We start from the raw sequence: 13,775 nt of genomic DNA, 5'->3' as shown, positions 1-13,775 counted from the left end.
GAGTGTCATAATACAAAATGATCTGGACAAACTGGAGAAATGGTCTGAGGTAAATAGGATGAAGTTTAATAAGGACAAATGGAAAGTATTTCACTTAGGCTGTGTCCAGACTCAGGGGTTTTTTCGAAAAAAGTAGCCTTTTTTCGAAAAAACCTCACCTGCGTCTAGACTGCAGCCGCGTTCTTTCAAAATTAAATCGAAAGAACGCGGCTTTTCTTTCGATGGCGGTAAACCTCAATTTACGAGGAAGAACGCCTTCTTTCGAAAGTTCCTCTTTCGAAAGAAGGCGTTCTTGAATGTAAATAGGGCTTCTTCGAAAGAGAGCATCCAGACTCACTGGATGCTTTCTTTCGAAAAAGCAAGCCGCTTTTTTGAAAGTTCAACATGCAGTCTAGACGCTCTCTTTCGAAAGAGGCTCTTTCGAAAGTATCTTTCGAAAGAGCCTCTTTCGAAAGAGGCTTGCAGTCTAGACATAGCCTTAGGAAGGAACCATCGGTCTCACACATACAGAATGGGAAGCGATTGTCTAGGAAGGAGTACGGCAGAAAGGGATCTAGTGGTCACAGTGGACCATAAGCTAAATGAATCAACAGTTGTGATGCAGTAGCAAAAAAAAGCAAACATGATTCTGGGCTGCGTTAACAGGTGTGTTGTCAGCAAGACACGAGACGTCATTCTTCCGCTCTACTCTGTGCTGATTAGGCCTCAATTGGAGTATTGTGTCCAGTTCTGGGCACCACGTTTCAAGAAAGATGTGGAGAAATTAGAGAAGATCCAGAGAAGAGCAACAAGAATTATTAAAGGTCTAGAGAATATGACCTATGAAGGAAGACTGAAAGAATTGGGCTTGTTTAGTTTGGAAAGGAGAAGACTGAGAAGGGACATGATAGCGGTTTTCAGGTATCTAAAACGGTGTCACAAGGAGGGGGGAGAAAAATTGTTCTCCTTAGCTTCTGAGGATAGGACAAGAAGCAATGGGCTTAAACTGCAGCAAGGTAGGTTTAGGTTGGACATTAGGAAAAACTTCCTAACTTTCAGGGTGGTTAAACACTGGAATAAGTTGCCTAGAGAGGTTGTGGAATTTCCATCTCTGGAGATATTTAAGAGCAGGTTAGATAGACATCTGTCTGGGATGGTCTAGATGTTACTGGGTCCTTCCATGAGGGCAGGGAACTGGACTCGATGATCTCGAAGTCCCTTCCAGTTCTAGTGTTCTATGATTCCATTCTATGATTTTTAATTATCACCGCTATGTATATATTGGCTACTAGCAAAAGCCAGCACTACATAAACAGTTTTGTCAAATGAAAATATGCTATTTCCCTTTCTAATAATTATAAAGAAGAATATGTTCCCAAATGGGCTAGTCCTAGCCTGTATACAAACTTCAAAAGCATAACACAAAATTTGAATGGAAAATTTCCAAGACTTACTTTTTAAAAATATAAGTTTCTGTCGAGAACTCAGTTCAAATTTGCAGAACTAATGTAATAGATTTTTTTTTTTTTTTTTTTTTTTTTGTAATGAACTTCAGTGGCTGCTTCAGTATTTGTTTCTGGGGGGAGAGGGGATGCTAAGTGGAAGTGGCAGTTAGAATTCTTATTTAAACATAAGTTGATTGTACTGAATTTACAAATGAACCCCAATTCAGCTGTGTCCCTTTGTATTTGGGTTTTGAAATTCTTTTGTAGCAGGATGGCTACTTTTAAATTAATTACTGAATGTCCAGGGAGGTTAAATGTTCCCCTACAGGTTTATGTATGTTACCTTTCCTGATGTCTGATTTGTGTCCATTTATCCTTTGATGTAGAGACTGTCCAGTTTGGCCAATATACATAGCAAAGGGCATTGCTGGGACTTGCTGGCCTATATCACGTTAGTGGATATGCAAGTTGATGGTGTGGCTTATGTGCTTAGGTCCTGTAATGGCATCACTTGTATAGATATGTGGACAGAATTAGCAATGGGGTTTGTTGCAGGGATAGATTCGTGGGTAAGTTGGTAAGTAGACATTGCTTTTCCTTGCATAACCAGCCTCTTTTTTTCTGATGGCAGATTCTACTGTGCCTCAGCCAAGATCACTGTTATGACTATCACTCAGTACTTACAATTTTTTTTCCTGTTATTGTTACAGGGTTTGCTGAGAGCAGTGCATCAGGAAGGTGTACAAGTGCTATCTCTCACAGAATTTCCTGACAGTGAAAGGGATATAATGTCTCTTAAACAAGGGCCAGAATTGTGGCTTGAGGAAAGGAAATGTTTTCTGAGCACCATTTCATCACTGAAGGATTTAAGTAGACAAATGCAACTGCATAGGGAAACTGAGGTATAAAAACTTTGCATGGGACAAAATAATTTATACAACAGCATTTGAAACTAGAGGTGTGTGAATAATAGCCAAGCCACCAGATCCACCATAGCTGCCTCTCCGGAACCCTTAGGCAGAGAGCAGCTCACTCTTTAAATGGCCAACTGCATTCTGCTCTAGATGCTGGGGAGAGAGGAGGAAGGGTTGGCATGCTGCCCTCACTTCCTCAGTAAAATCTCTCAGCTCCCACTGGCCAGTTTCTTGCCAATAGGAGCTGAGAAATTTTGCTGGGGGCAGGGTCAGCATGTGAAGCCTCTCCCCCGCCCTGCCCCCTTCCCCCCCCCCCCCCCCATGCCCAGAGCAGACCCACGTGAAGCAGCTAGCTGACTGAGACTTCAGCAGAGAGACAGACAGCCTGCCTCAGATTCCTGCAGGGCTGCTGGCTGGGAGCCACCTAGGTAAGTGCCTCCCAGCCAGAGCCTGCCTCTGGCACCTCACCCCCTTTTTCACCCCAACTATCTGCCCCAGACCACCACCCAAACCTTCTGGACCCCTTTCCTCCCTTCTCCCAGGTCACAACTTGCTCCCAGATCCTGTACCCCCCTCTCCTCTCCTACATCCTTACCCCTTCCCTGACCCTGCACCCCATTCCCCTGCCCAGGTCACAACCCAATCCCTCTGCACCCCCTTCTTCTGGGTAACAACCCCCCCCCAACCCTGCACCCACTCCTAGAGCACATCCCCCAAGCCAGAATTCTCTCCTGTACTCTTACCTCTCCTGAACACTGCAACACGAGCCCCTGCCTCAGATCACTAGTCCCTCCTTCACCCAAACTCCCTCTCAGACCCCACATCCCGTACATAAGTGTGGCCCTTGATCGCTTGCCAAAATTTTGGAATGACCTCCCATTAAAAATGATTGTCCACCCCTGACCTAACATGATTGGGCCAGATATAACTAATAGTTTATTTTTACTAATAGAACTTGGGAATTTTAATATAATGCACTTGAACCTTACAGTTGTTCTTCCAGTCAGATGAGCATATTGCCTCTGCATTGTGTTTTTGCCCAGTGTTGTCATTTCTCATGCTGGATATGGGAGATGTTCATTTTTAATGTTGGAATATTCCAATATATAGTTCCACTAACAGGAAAAAAGTTTATCCTTATAAGATAAACTTTATTTTTTATTTCATTTATTTTATTTCATGTTCTAGTGCTTTATAATGCTTGTTTGTGCCCCAGCATGGGTGCCCATGTGGAAATTTGGCTCTTAAGAAGAAGTTTATAAACACTGTAAAAATATTTCAAAGTACCCTTTTCCCTCTGTTCCTGACTTACATTTTGTAAAAAAAAGATACTGTGGTGTTTATCAGCATCTAAATATATATCACATAATTTACTGCAAGATTAAAAAACATAGTCCTGCAAGATTAAAACAAAACTAAAAAAATCATTATTGAAATTCACCTTTTAATAATACAGTATCCCTGGGAGGCCCAGCATATTAAACCTACCTTTATGAACGTTTCTAGAAGTTAGACTGTTCTGAAAGATGTTATGTGGGACAGATCATTGGGCCCTATTTTACATGCTTTCAGAGCAACGGATTAATTGCTTTTTTGCAGATTTTTTGTAAACTGAAGTCAAATGAAAAGTAGTGCATGAATTCTGCCACTCTTGCTTACCATGAATACAACTATGCTCAGTGATTTCAATCAATCTGGATACGGCGTAAGATATTACCAGTATGGCTAAGAGTGTCAGAATCAGGCCATAGAAAATAACAGACTAGTCTGTTTTCTGCAGCTGAGGATCTGTAGTTGCTGTTCCTTGATTTTCTGCCTTTCTCCACCTCAGGTGTTAGTGGCTTGCAAGGGATTGTCTGCCAGCTGTGGGGCCAGCTGGAGTTCATCCCCAATGCATCTTCTGTGCTTAGGGCAGCAGGGACTGGCTACGGTAGACAAGCCCTATGCCATCTGAGGGTCCTTACGCAAAGTTAATTCCCTGTTTCAGATCCGTGGGTAGTTTTCTTTCCTGTTGCACTGCCTAAAGGGCACAAAAGGAGAGGAACAAGTCAATGAATCTAGCACAGTATCACTACAAAATGTTACCAAGATTAACTCTGCTCCATAAAAACCATTAGTATAGTATACACACAGTAATGTGGTGCAGGACCACATAGTGCTGTGGTAATCAGCGAATAGGGTTCCATCCATTCCAAAGCTATACAACTAAAAGGAAAATCTGATACGATATAAAACAAAATTTTTCTACATGGGGCCAAATTTTCTAAAGTAGGGATCTAAATTGCCTCTGTGAAAAATGCAAATGTCAGTTTGCATGCAGAAAATAGCATTTATTCATACAAAGAGAAGAATTGCATGTATCCAGTAAGTACATATGTGGACACAAATCTCAATATGCACAGATACAAATTGTGTCTGTATATCTGAAATGAAAGAAGCTTAGCGTTTCACTGACTACCCACATAAAATTATTATTTAACATAATAGGTATACTTACAGATCTGTTAAATGCATAGTCACTTCTATCTCATTATAGATTTATGCAAACTGTGAATCTCCTGAGACTGTCCCAGATTGGCGAGGTGAACTCCTGCATGCTGTTCAGCAAGTATTTCTAACAGAACAAGATGTTCTTCTAGCAGCATTTCAAACAGAACTTGCAGAGCTAGGTACGAAGGATGCAGTGGTATTGATGAACCAATTAGAGCACAGACTTCAAGAACAGGTGATGCAAAATACTAGTTGAGTTCAAAGTATATTTATGTATATGTTAAATTTTAATCTTTGATGTACAAATAAAGTAGGAAAGCATTACAGACCAACAGTTTCCTTTATTAAGTGTTGCATTAATTGCCGATTATTGGAAAAATACTTTAATTATTATAAGGACTGTAGCTACTTGGCAATATGGAAGTAAAATTATCATATACTTCTATAGAACGTTTAAGAAGTTTGTTGCTTAGATATGACTTTCTGGAGTTTTACTTTTAAATGTGTAACACTAACAGGTTATTAACCAAAGAGTGGCTATGGATTTCATTCAGAATGCAGATAGAAGAAGTTTGCTAATGGAAATTCAAGTACTGCATGCTCAGATGAACAATAGAAAAATTAATCCAAAGAGAGAACAAGAGATTGATCCAAAAAGTCAAGGTACTTTATGTTGTAATATTGTATGCATTAGGTATCTTAATTTGCAATTAATTAGCTAATCGAGAAGTTGGTGGAATTTCTATTGATTACTTGATTCAATGGTAAAAGGGAATGTTCACTACCCTCCGCTGTCACTCTGCAGTTTAAATGTAGTAGGAACCAGGCATGCAGGCAGCCCACCGAGCTTTTACTACATTTAAAATGCAGAGCGGCAGCGGGTTAACTCCTGGGGCCGGCGCAAGCTGCGCCTGAAAAGTCCCAGCACGAGCTGGCTTTGGGACCACTGTGGCTCTACCTCCTCTCTCCCCGCATAGGTTTATCAAGTAGTCAACTAGTCAACTACTCCCTTAAATCCCTAGTATGCATATATACCTGTGCATGTGTGTTTTAAAAATATGCTTGAAAATGAAGTATAGGTATATTTCATTCTGCATTGCCATTTTCAGGATTCCAAACTTTCAATTTTATCTGACCAATATACCTTTTGAAATTAAATTAACCTTTCTGTTTACAAACTCTTACCACTATCTAATTTAAAGAGATGCGGAATGATTTTGAAAATGAACCCAAATTTTGCATCTTCAGGATTTTTTCTAAGCCTGTACTTTAGTTGTTTAGCTCTAAGAGCTTTAAGAATATCTCTTTAAGATGGGTAGTCATTGATAATTATTCAGATTGTCATGTACAGACATGACAGAGACAAATGTTCAAAGACTAGATGTAGTACTATTATTTTTCTGTGCTGCATGACAAATACGTTTTCTATATTTCACTGTATTGTGTGATACCAGAAAGTGTAGTTTCTCTAATTTTATTATCAATAATATGAGTCTTTTTATGTATTTCCAGAGAATGCATATATTTATATGTAGCTATAATTCTTGAAATGTTAATGGACTACAATCATTTTATTGAGCCCCTTTTCAAGGACAGTAACTGGACACTGTTTAGGTCTTGCAAGCTTAAAGGCATGTAGGAGCCAACAGTTGAATATAAGAATTTGAAATAATTGTGCATCCAATCCTTCTAAACAAATATTTGTTTTAAGTGATCTTCACAAAGATTAAAATTCACTCTTATACACAGGGCTTGCACAGGGCCTAGACATCATTTTGAAAGCTTATGTGGAGCAAAAGTAATTGTAATGGTTCTATGCACGGGGCAAATTTTAGCCCAAAGAAGTAAAATTATTTTTAGAATGTGGCTTGGGTAAGTTCCATATTAATGTTGTTATCTCTAGAAATGCTGGAGTACAACATGGAGCAGAAGCAGTCTCAGATACTGGAGATGCAAGTGGAACTCCGTAGCATGAAGGACAGAGCGGCTGAACTTCAAGAACAGCTGAATTCTGAGAGAATTATGGTTTCAGAACTGAAGAATGAACGTGCCCGAGCTAAACTAGAACTTGAAACAACTCTTAAAGCCCAGCACAAGCACTTAAAAGACTTAGAGACTATCAGGTATGGCTTTCAGTAGCTGACCTTTCTTGCATTAGAGTTGTACATGTTTGTTCTTGTATTGCCATTTATTACCATATTAATTTTATTAAGAAAATTGTTACTATTAGCATTTAAGATTGCTGTAAAAACATTGTTCTGGAAAAAATAGCCCATTTTTCCAATTGTGAGCCTATGGAAACAAGGAAAGCTTTGGTTTTTAAGCTTTACTTGTAGTTTACTCTGAAATATTTTCCCAATCCAAAGAGAGATATTTGAGATTTCTGTACTTACTTTCAACCAATATATACAAAACTGTAAATATTTTATTAACTTTTTGACACAGTGGCAAGAAAAAACAGTTTATGTTGAGATTGACATGAAAGAAAGATATGAATAGTTTGTGGTAAATGTTATGTTCAGTTCTATGTAGCTTATGTGAATCACTCTTCCTTGTGGCTCAGCTGCAGAGATGACAGGGTTAGAGAATTTGAAATCCTGCTCAGGAAATAAATTTCACAGTTTCCCTTTACTAACTTTGCAAATGTGCCTCTTAAACATAAGAACATAACTGTGAAGAGTAGGACTTTTAACATGGTTCAAAAAGAGCTAGATAGATTCATGGAGGTTAGGTTCATCAATGGCTATTAGCCAAGATGGGTAGGAATGTTTGTCTCTGTTTGTCTGGAAATGGATGACAGGAGAGGGATCACGTGATGATTACCTGTTGTGTTCCCTCCCTTTGGGACATCTGGTATTGGCCACTGTTGGCAGTCAGGATACTGGGCCAGATAGACTTTTGATATGGCCATTCTTATGTTCTTAAAAAGGGTACTTTTGTTGTCCTTACATATACCTACGCCTCTGTAAACTCCATTCCAATTCATCTGATGAAGTGCATTTTACCCACAAAAGCTTATGTCCTAATAAATCTGTTAATCTTTAAGGTGCTATGGAACTCCTAGTTGTTTTTGCATATACAGAGAAACATGGCTACCCCTCTGAGACTGATTTAAAAAGCAGTTCTCTGTGTTAATGTTAAATTCTGTTTTCCTCATGTAGTTTGTGGATTTTTGATAAAACAATAATCCTAAAGATAGCCTATGTGTCTTTGTTAGGACTGAGGTTAAAGAAAAAGCAGCAGAACTAGATAAGTTAAAAGATACAATGGCAAATGAACAGAAAAAATCAAGAGAGCTTCAGTGGGCTTTGGAAAAGGAAAAAGCTAAAATGGAACGCAGTGAAGAAAGAGGACGAGAAGAACTTGAGGTACCATATCTTTGTTCTCAAATTATCCTTAACATTAAAAAAAGTACTGTGCAATATATGGGATAGATTCTCCCCTCTGCTGCTGCAGTATAATCACTGAAGTTGGAAGAGGCTATTCTAGAATCTTTCCCATACAAGCAGCGAGGCAGAAAGGATCTGATCCAAAGTCCATTGACATTACTGGAAGTGTTTATTGGATTTCTGGCTTATTTTATCACGCCCGTGGTTTTTAAGATATCAGTAGGAAAGGAGCCACCCATATTATGCCATTTGCTCAAAGAGATGTGTTGGCTGACAAGGCAACAGCTGCAGCTCCCGCATATGGTTGCCAGGTATCCAGTTTTCAGCTAGAACTCTGGTTGAAAAGGGACCCTAGCAGCTCCAGTCGCCCCAACTGACTAGACTGCTAAAAGTCTTGTTGGTAGCAGCAGCTGGTTCCGCATGACTCCTGGAAGCAGCTGGCATGTCCTTCCAGCTCTTAGATCAGGCCTGGGCAAAATACGGCCCATGGGCCTGATCTGGCCCTCCAAGCCACTGGATCCAGCTTGCAGACGCTGCGGGGAGTCCTGGGCTGGCTCCCCGTTTGCCTCGCCCCGCCCACACGCTGCTCAGAAATGTGACTGCAGGGCGGTTTCACTTTAAAAAGTGAGCTTGGAGGGAGAAGCTTTAGGAGCTGTTCCCAGCCCCAGCACAATCCTATTGGCTAGCTTCTGGCCAATGGGAGCTGCCTGTTTCAATAATGGAGCACAAGGGGCTCCTAGTTATTCACAGAGCACATGGCTGAAGCCTGTGCAGGGGACAGGACAGGCAGGGAGGCTGATTCAGGAACAGGCTGCTGGTTGGTAAGTCTCCTGGCCGGAGGCTGCCTCTGGCACCCCAGCTTCTTCCTTCTCTAGCACTCTGCCCCCCAAATCCTCTGCCCCCCTCCTGAACCCATATCTCCTCCTGGATCCAGCACCCCAATTCACTGCCCCAGATCACAGTCCCCTCCTGCCCTAGCTCACAACCCAATTCCCTGCACCCCCTCTTAAACCCCAATTCCTTGCCCTAGGTCACTATCCAACCTCTGCACCGTACTTCAGTGCCCCAGGTCACAACTGTTCCCTTCTGCACCTAACCTCTATTCCAGACCCCGCACCGTCTCCATTAATATCATGAAAGATTGTGGCTCTCAACCACTTTCCAAACTCTTGGAGTGGTCCCCCATCAAAAATTATTTCCCACTCCTGTCTTAGGTGTAGGGACGGCTGGGGGACTTTACACAGTGCCCCTCCCCATAACTCAGGCACTGCCCTGAGCACTGGCTCCACTGATCCCATTGGGTGGTACCTGCAGCCAAGGGCAGCACATGGAGCTCCATAGCCACTTTTGCACTTAGGAACCAAAAGGACACTTCCAGGAGCCGCCTGAAGTAAGCTCTGCCTGGAGCCTGCACCTCCTATCCCCTCCAACACCATAAACCCCTGACCAAGCCCTGAGTGTTCTTACACACCTGACTTTACCCCTACCTCCAGCCCTGAGCCCCCTTCTGCACCCTAACCCCTCATTTCTGGCCCCACGCAGGAGCCCACACTCATAGCCCATACCCTGTGTCACACCTCAACTTCTGGCTCCAACACAAAACCTCCTCCCATACTCTGAACCCTCATCCCCACCCCACAACCTGGAGTCCTCTCCTCCACCCAAAACACCTCATCTCCAGCCCCATTCCAGAGCCCACACTCCCCCACACACACCCCAAATCTCTGCCCCAAATTGAGAGGGTGGGAGAGAGCAAGCAATGGCGAGGGATATGGAATGAGTAGGAGGCAGGACCACAGAGAGAGGTCAGGTCAAGAGTGTTCAGTTTTGTGCACTCAGAAAGTTGGCATCCCTCCTGCCACATCTGCCTAGAATGTTCACTGCACATGCGTGCACACACGCACGCACAGACACATACCGGGCCTACCATATGGCTTCCTAACCTAACTAGCTCCTGCAGCAGAGAATACATTTCCCAGCATCCCTGTTGTCTCTCAATGCACTGGGTATGGCAGAATTCAGCCCTCTGTATTATTTAACATTTGCTTTGTAATCAAAATATCAGGCCAAAATAAGAATCACTTTCATAATGTTTACAAAACCAGTGACAAAGTTTTAGTGATATGACATTTAAAATATTGTAAATCTTAAAAGAAATGTGTCTAAATAAAATGTTCATGTTATCCCTATGGCCCCCTGTTGTGACAAGTAGACAGTTATGCATACCTGACATGAAAATCTGCCTTCACCGTTTAGGAAGTAAAAGTAACTAGCTATATATATAGCCAGGGTTTTCACACTGAAGGGTGTGGTAATCTTAAGAAAACTATAGGCTATTGTAGGCATTGTTTGTCTTAAATTGGTTAAAAATTCATTCTCTCATACATTTAAAAACAAACAAATCTGATTCATGGTGCTAAAGCAAATTGTCTTCATTTAAATACTTAGCAAAATGACATATTTTAAATGCATATAACTGAGCATTTTCTTTTATTTTCTTATGTGAAAGGATTTGAAATTTTCTCTTGAGGATCAAAACCAAAAGAATTTACAATTAAATAGACTTTTGGAACAAGAGAAACAGCTGTCCAATGAACTGCAACAGAAAATTGAATCCCAGGAAGTTCTGAATGCAGCCCAGCTGTCACAAGAACAAGCCCGTAGTTCTGAGCTTCAGGTGCTCCTTGAATCAGAGAAAGTTCGAGTTCTCGAAATGAGTAGTGCCCTGGAAAGGGAGAAAGAACTGTGTGCTCAGCTTCAGCGTGTTGAAGATAAGGGGCAAGATGGCACACCCAGAACTGAAGAGTTACTTAAAGATTTACAAAAACAAATGGATGAAAAACATGACCGTATAGTGGAGCTAGTCAGTGAGATGGAAAGGTATAAACTGGAGTCTGTGCAATTGAAGCAACAGATGGAAAAGGAGAGGCAGATTCAGAAGAAGACAATACAGACAGAACAGGATGCTGCCATATTAGCACAGAAGAAAGTACATGAACTTGAGTCCAAAGTGGAAGATCTTCATGGGCAGCTTGGAGAGAAGAGACAACAGGTTCATAAACTACAACATGAGGCAAGGAAGTTACAGGAAATAATACAGGAGCTACAGAAAAGAGAACAGAAAAGAGAGGAAAAAGATGCTGAAAAAGCAATGTGCCCGAATCTCAATGAGGTACAGTAGCGCTTAGAAGAATGTGTAACACTGAGATGAATTCTAAAGGTGCCACTGTGCTCTGAAATCTCTAGTTTGATTAGATGGGCAGTAAAATTGAGAAGCAACGTCATTGGATTCATTTGCCACTTTTAACTCACACTTTGAGAGTCTGTTTGCTAAAGCCTGGCTGCTGGTGCACAGTATGGCTGCCAAAACCATGGACAGGAGCATTAGACCACTCTAATTTTGCCTTCTCCAGAAAGCTCTAGACACACCCCTCCATATATCACATGCAATTGAAATCACTGAGGGAGGTAACTGAGTGGCACCTGGAGAAGTAAGCAAAGCCTGAATGTAGGTCCACATACATATATACATTGTCAAGCAGACCATGCACGAGTCCCAGCACCCCACCTGTTCAACAAATTATTCCTATTCAGTAGGAATACAGTGCCCACCGAAAACACCATTTTTTCATGATGTATGTGGGCAATTTTTTTGGAAGAGGTGTATAACCCCACATAAAATAAAATGTTTGCCCTGTGTTTAGGAGTGTGTGTGGGAAATATCACACATGTTCTAAAAGTGAGGAAGAACGGACAAAATCTCTGTGTTGATGTGACACCAACAGGTGGAATTGAACCTGGGACCTCTGGAGCTCAGTGCATGAGTGTCTATAACTTGAGTGATCAAGCCAGCTAGCTCTTAGTTAAGGCTGTAGAGCAAATGCATTCTTATCTTTCTGTAAGTGGTCTAAGTGTCACTATGTGGGACAACTTAAAAAACAATGAATGGTCCTGCAGCACCTTAGGGTATGTCTGTATTGCAGGCTAAAGTTGACTTAAGCTACGCAAGGTCAGCTATGTTAATTGTGTAGCTGAAGTCAAAGTAGCTTAACTCAGCTTTTGGCACTGTATACACGGCAGGAAGTTAACTTCCCTTACTTCTCGTGTAATGAGGGTTACAGAAGTCCGAGTAAGAAGCCCATTATTTCTCAATTATTTTGAAATAATGTGCTTGCTGTTTAGATGCGCACTCTGTTATTTCAAAATAAGCGTGCAGTGTAGACATAGCCTTAAAGACTAACAAAAATGTAGATATCATGAGCTTTCATGGGCACAACCCACTTCTTCAGATGAATAGAGTTTAAGGGATCCAGGTTCCAAATAAATAGCAGAAAAAAAAGGTAGATGGGGACGGAAAGCCCAACCTGTGCTAAATGAGACTAATAGAGTGGGCTGTGAAGCTTTTATAAGTGTCTGATACTTAGCTTTTGATGTCATTTGGGTGTTGAATATAACTGCCTAGCCAGTTCATGGCTTTGTTCAATCCTTGCTTATGTGGGACAGTGAACGACACCCAGGAGGTATGAGGATTACCCTGACACACACCACATATAACCTCATTCATGTAAACAGGGTTGCACTGGGTATAATTCAGTGTAGAATTTGATACAACATGCACTTAATTGTCTGTAATTTGACCTAGAACTGGTTACATTTTACAGTGTTTTTCCACTGAAATACACGTACCATTTACACTTTTATATATACATATGCAGACTAGTTGGGATACATCCAATGAGAGAACAAGAAATTGGGTTCTACAGCAGAAAATGGAAGGAGCTGAAATGAATGAATCAACCTATCCCACACTGACTGAAGTGAAAGGAGAAGGTGATCTAGGTGATGGAAGTAAAATTCTGGAGACTGTCAGACAGAAGCTCCAAAATGTATCTTCAAAGCTGAAACAGTTGGCACACAAAGCCGCCAGCAGGTTAGATGCATCTTCAGCTACATGTTTTTGCTTGTATAAGTTGTACCTTCCTGGACCAGCACCCTCAGGACCTGACAACCAGTCCTGAACCAGGGAATTTGCCAGACCAGAGGAGGCCCCTGCCCCCTCTGCTGCTGCTAGCTGAAGAGCCCTTCCCAACTCTCCCCACTGGCTACAGGGCTCCACAGCCACCCTGCCTCCTCCCCAGAGCACCCCCACCAATCCCACACTTGGTCAATGCCAGCCGCTCTGATGCTACCAGCTGTGGGGCTGCATCACTGGTCCCTGCCATGGGGCTCCATGGCCATCCTACCTCTTCCTCTGAGTGTTCCTTCCATCCTGGTCCTCCATCTCTGTCCCCTGGTCCTCTGCCTCCGTCCCCTGGTCCTCCGCCTCCGTCCCCTGGTCCTCCCCCTCTATCCCTGGACTTGAGTGCCACAAATGGTGGTCCAGGAGCTAGGTCCAGGAGCTAGGAGGGGGTGGGGGAGGAGTTGCTGAATGTGGGGCCCAGATTTTCCCTGTTAGTGCTCCAGCCCAGAATCAGCCACTGGGATTGCAAACCAGAGATGTTGCGGATGATGGAAGTCCAAACTATAGAGGTCCAACCAGTAGCAGAGAACTAATTGTA

The 13,775-nt window shown here is 42.1% G+C and overlaps 1 protein-coding gene across 7 annotated transcripts in view; it reads left to right on the top strand.

Moving 5' to 3' along the window:
- The window catches only part of AKAP9 (A-kinase anchoring protein 9), a 181,144-nt gene that overhangs the window by 147,053 nt on the left and 20,316 nt on the right, over positions 1-13,775 (top strand). For all 7 annotated transcript variants that reach the window (XM_075922389.2, XM_075922394.2, XM_075922392.2 and 4 more), the window contains 7 exons: positions 2,135-2,326; positions 4,875-5,063; positions 5,347-5,491; positions 6,732-6,951; positions 8,046-8,196; positions 10,727-11,389; positions 12,933-13,147. In XM_075922389.2, coding sequence (XP_075778504.2) covers positions 2,135-2,326; positions 4,875-5,063; positions 5,347-5,491; positions 6,732-6,951; positions 8,046-8,196; positions 10,727-11,389; positions 12,933-13,147 — 1,775 coding nt within the window. The remainder of the gene's footprint in view (positions 1-2,134; positions 2,327-4,874; positions 5,064-5,346; positions 5,492-6,731; positions 6,952-8,045; positions 8,197-10,726; positions 11,390-12,932; positions 13,148-13,775) is intronic.

This window comes from Pelodiscus sinensis, chromosome 2, assembly GCF_052426305.1.
Source record: "Pelodiscus sinensis isolate ZL-2025 chromosome 2, ASM5242630v1, whole genome shotgun sequence".
NCBI lineage: Eukaryota > Metazoa > Chordata > Testudines > Trionychidae > Pelodiscus > Pelodiscus sinensis.
The sequence above is the reverse complement of the archived record's forward strand: the minus strand, read 5'-3'. Positions and strand labels throughout refer to the sequence as shown.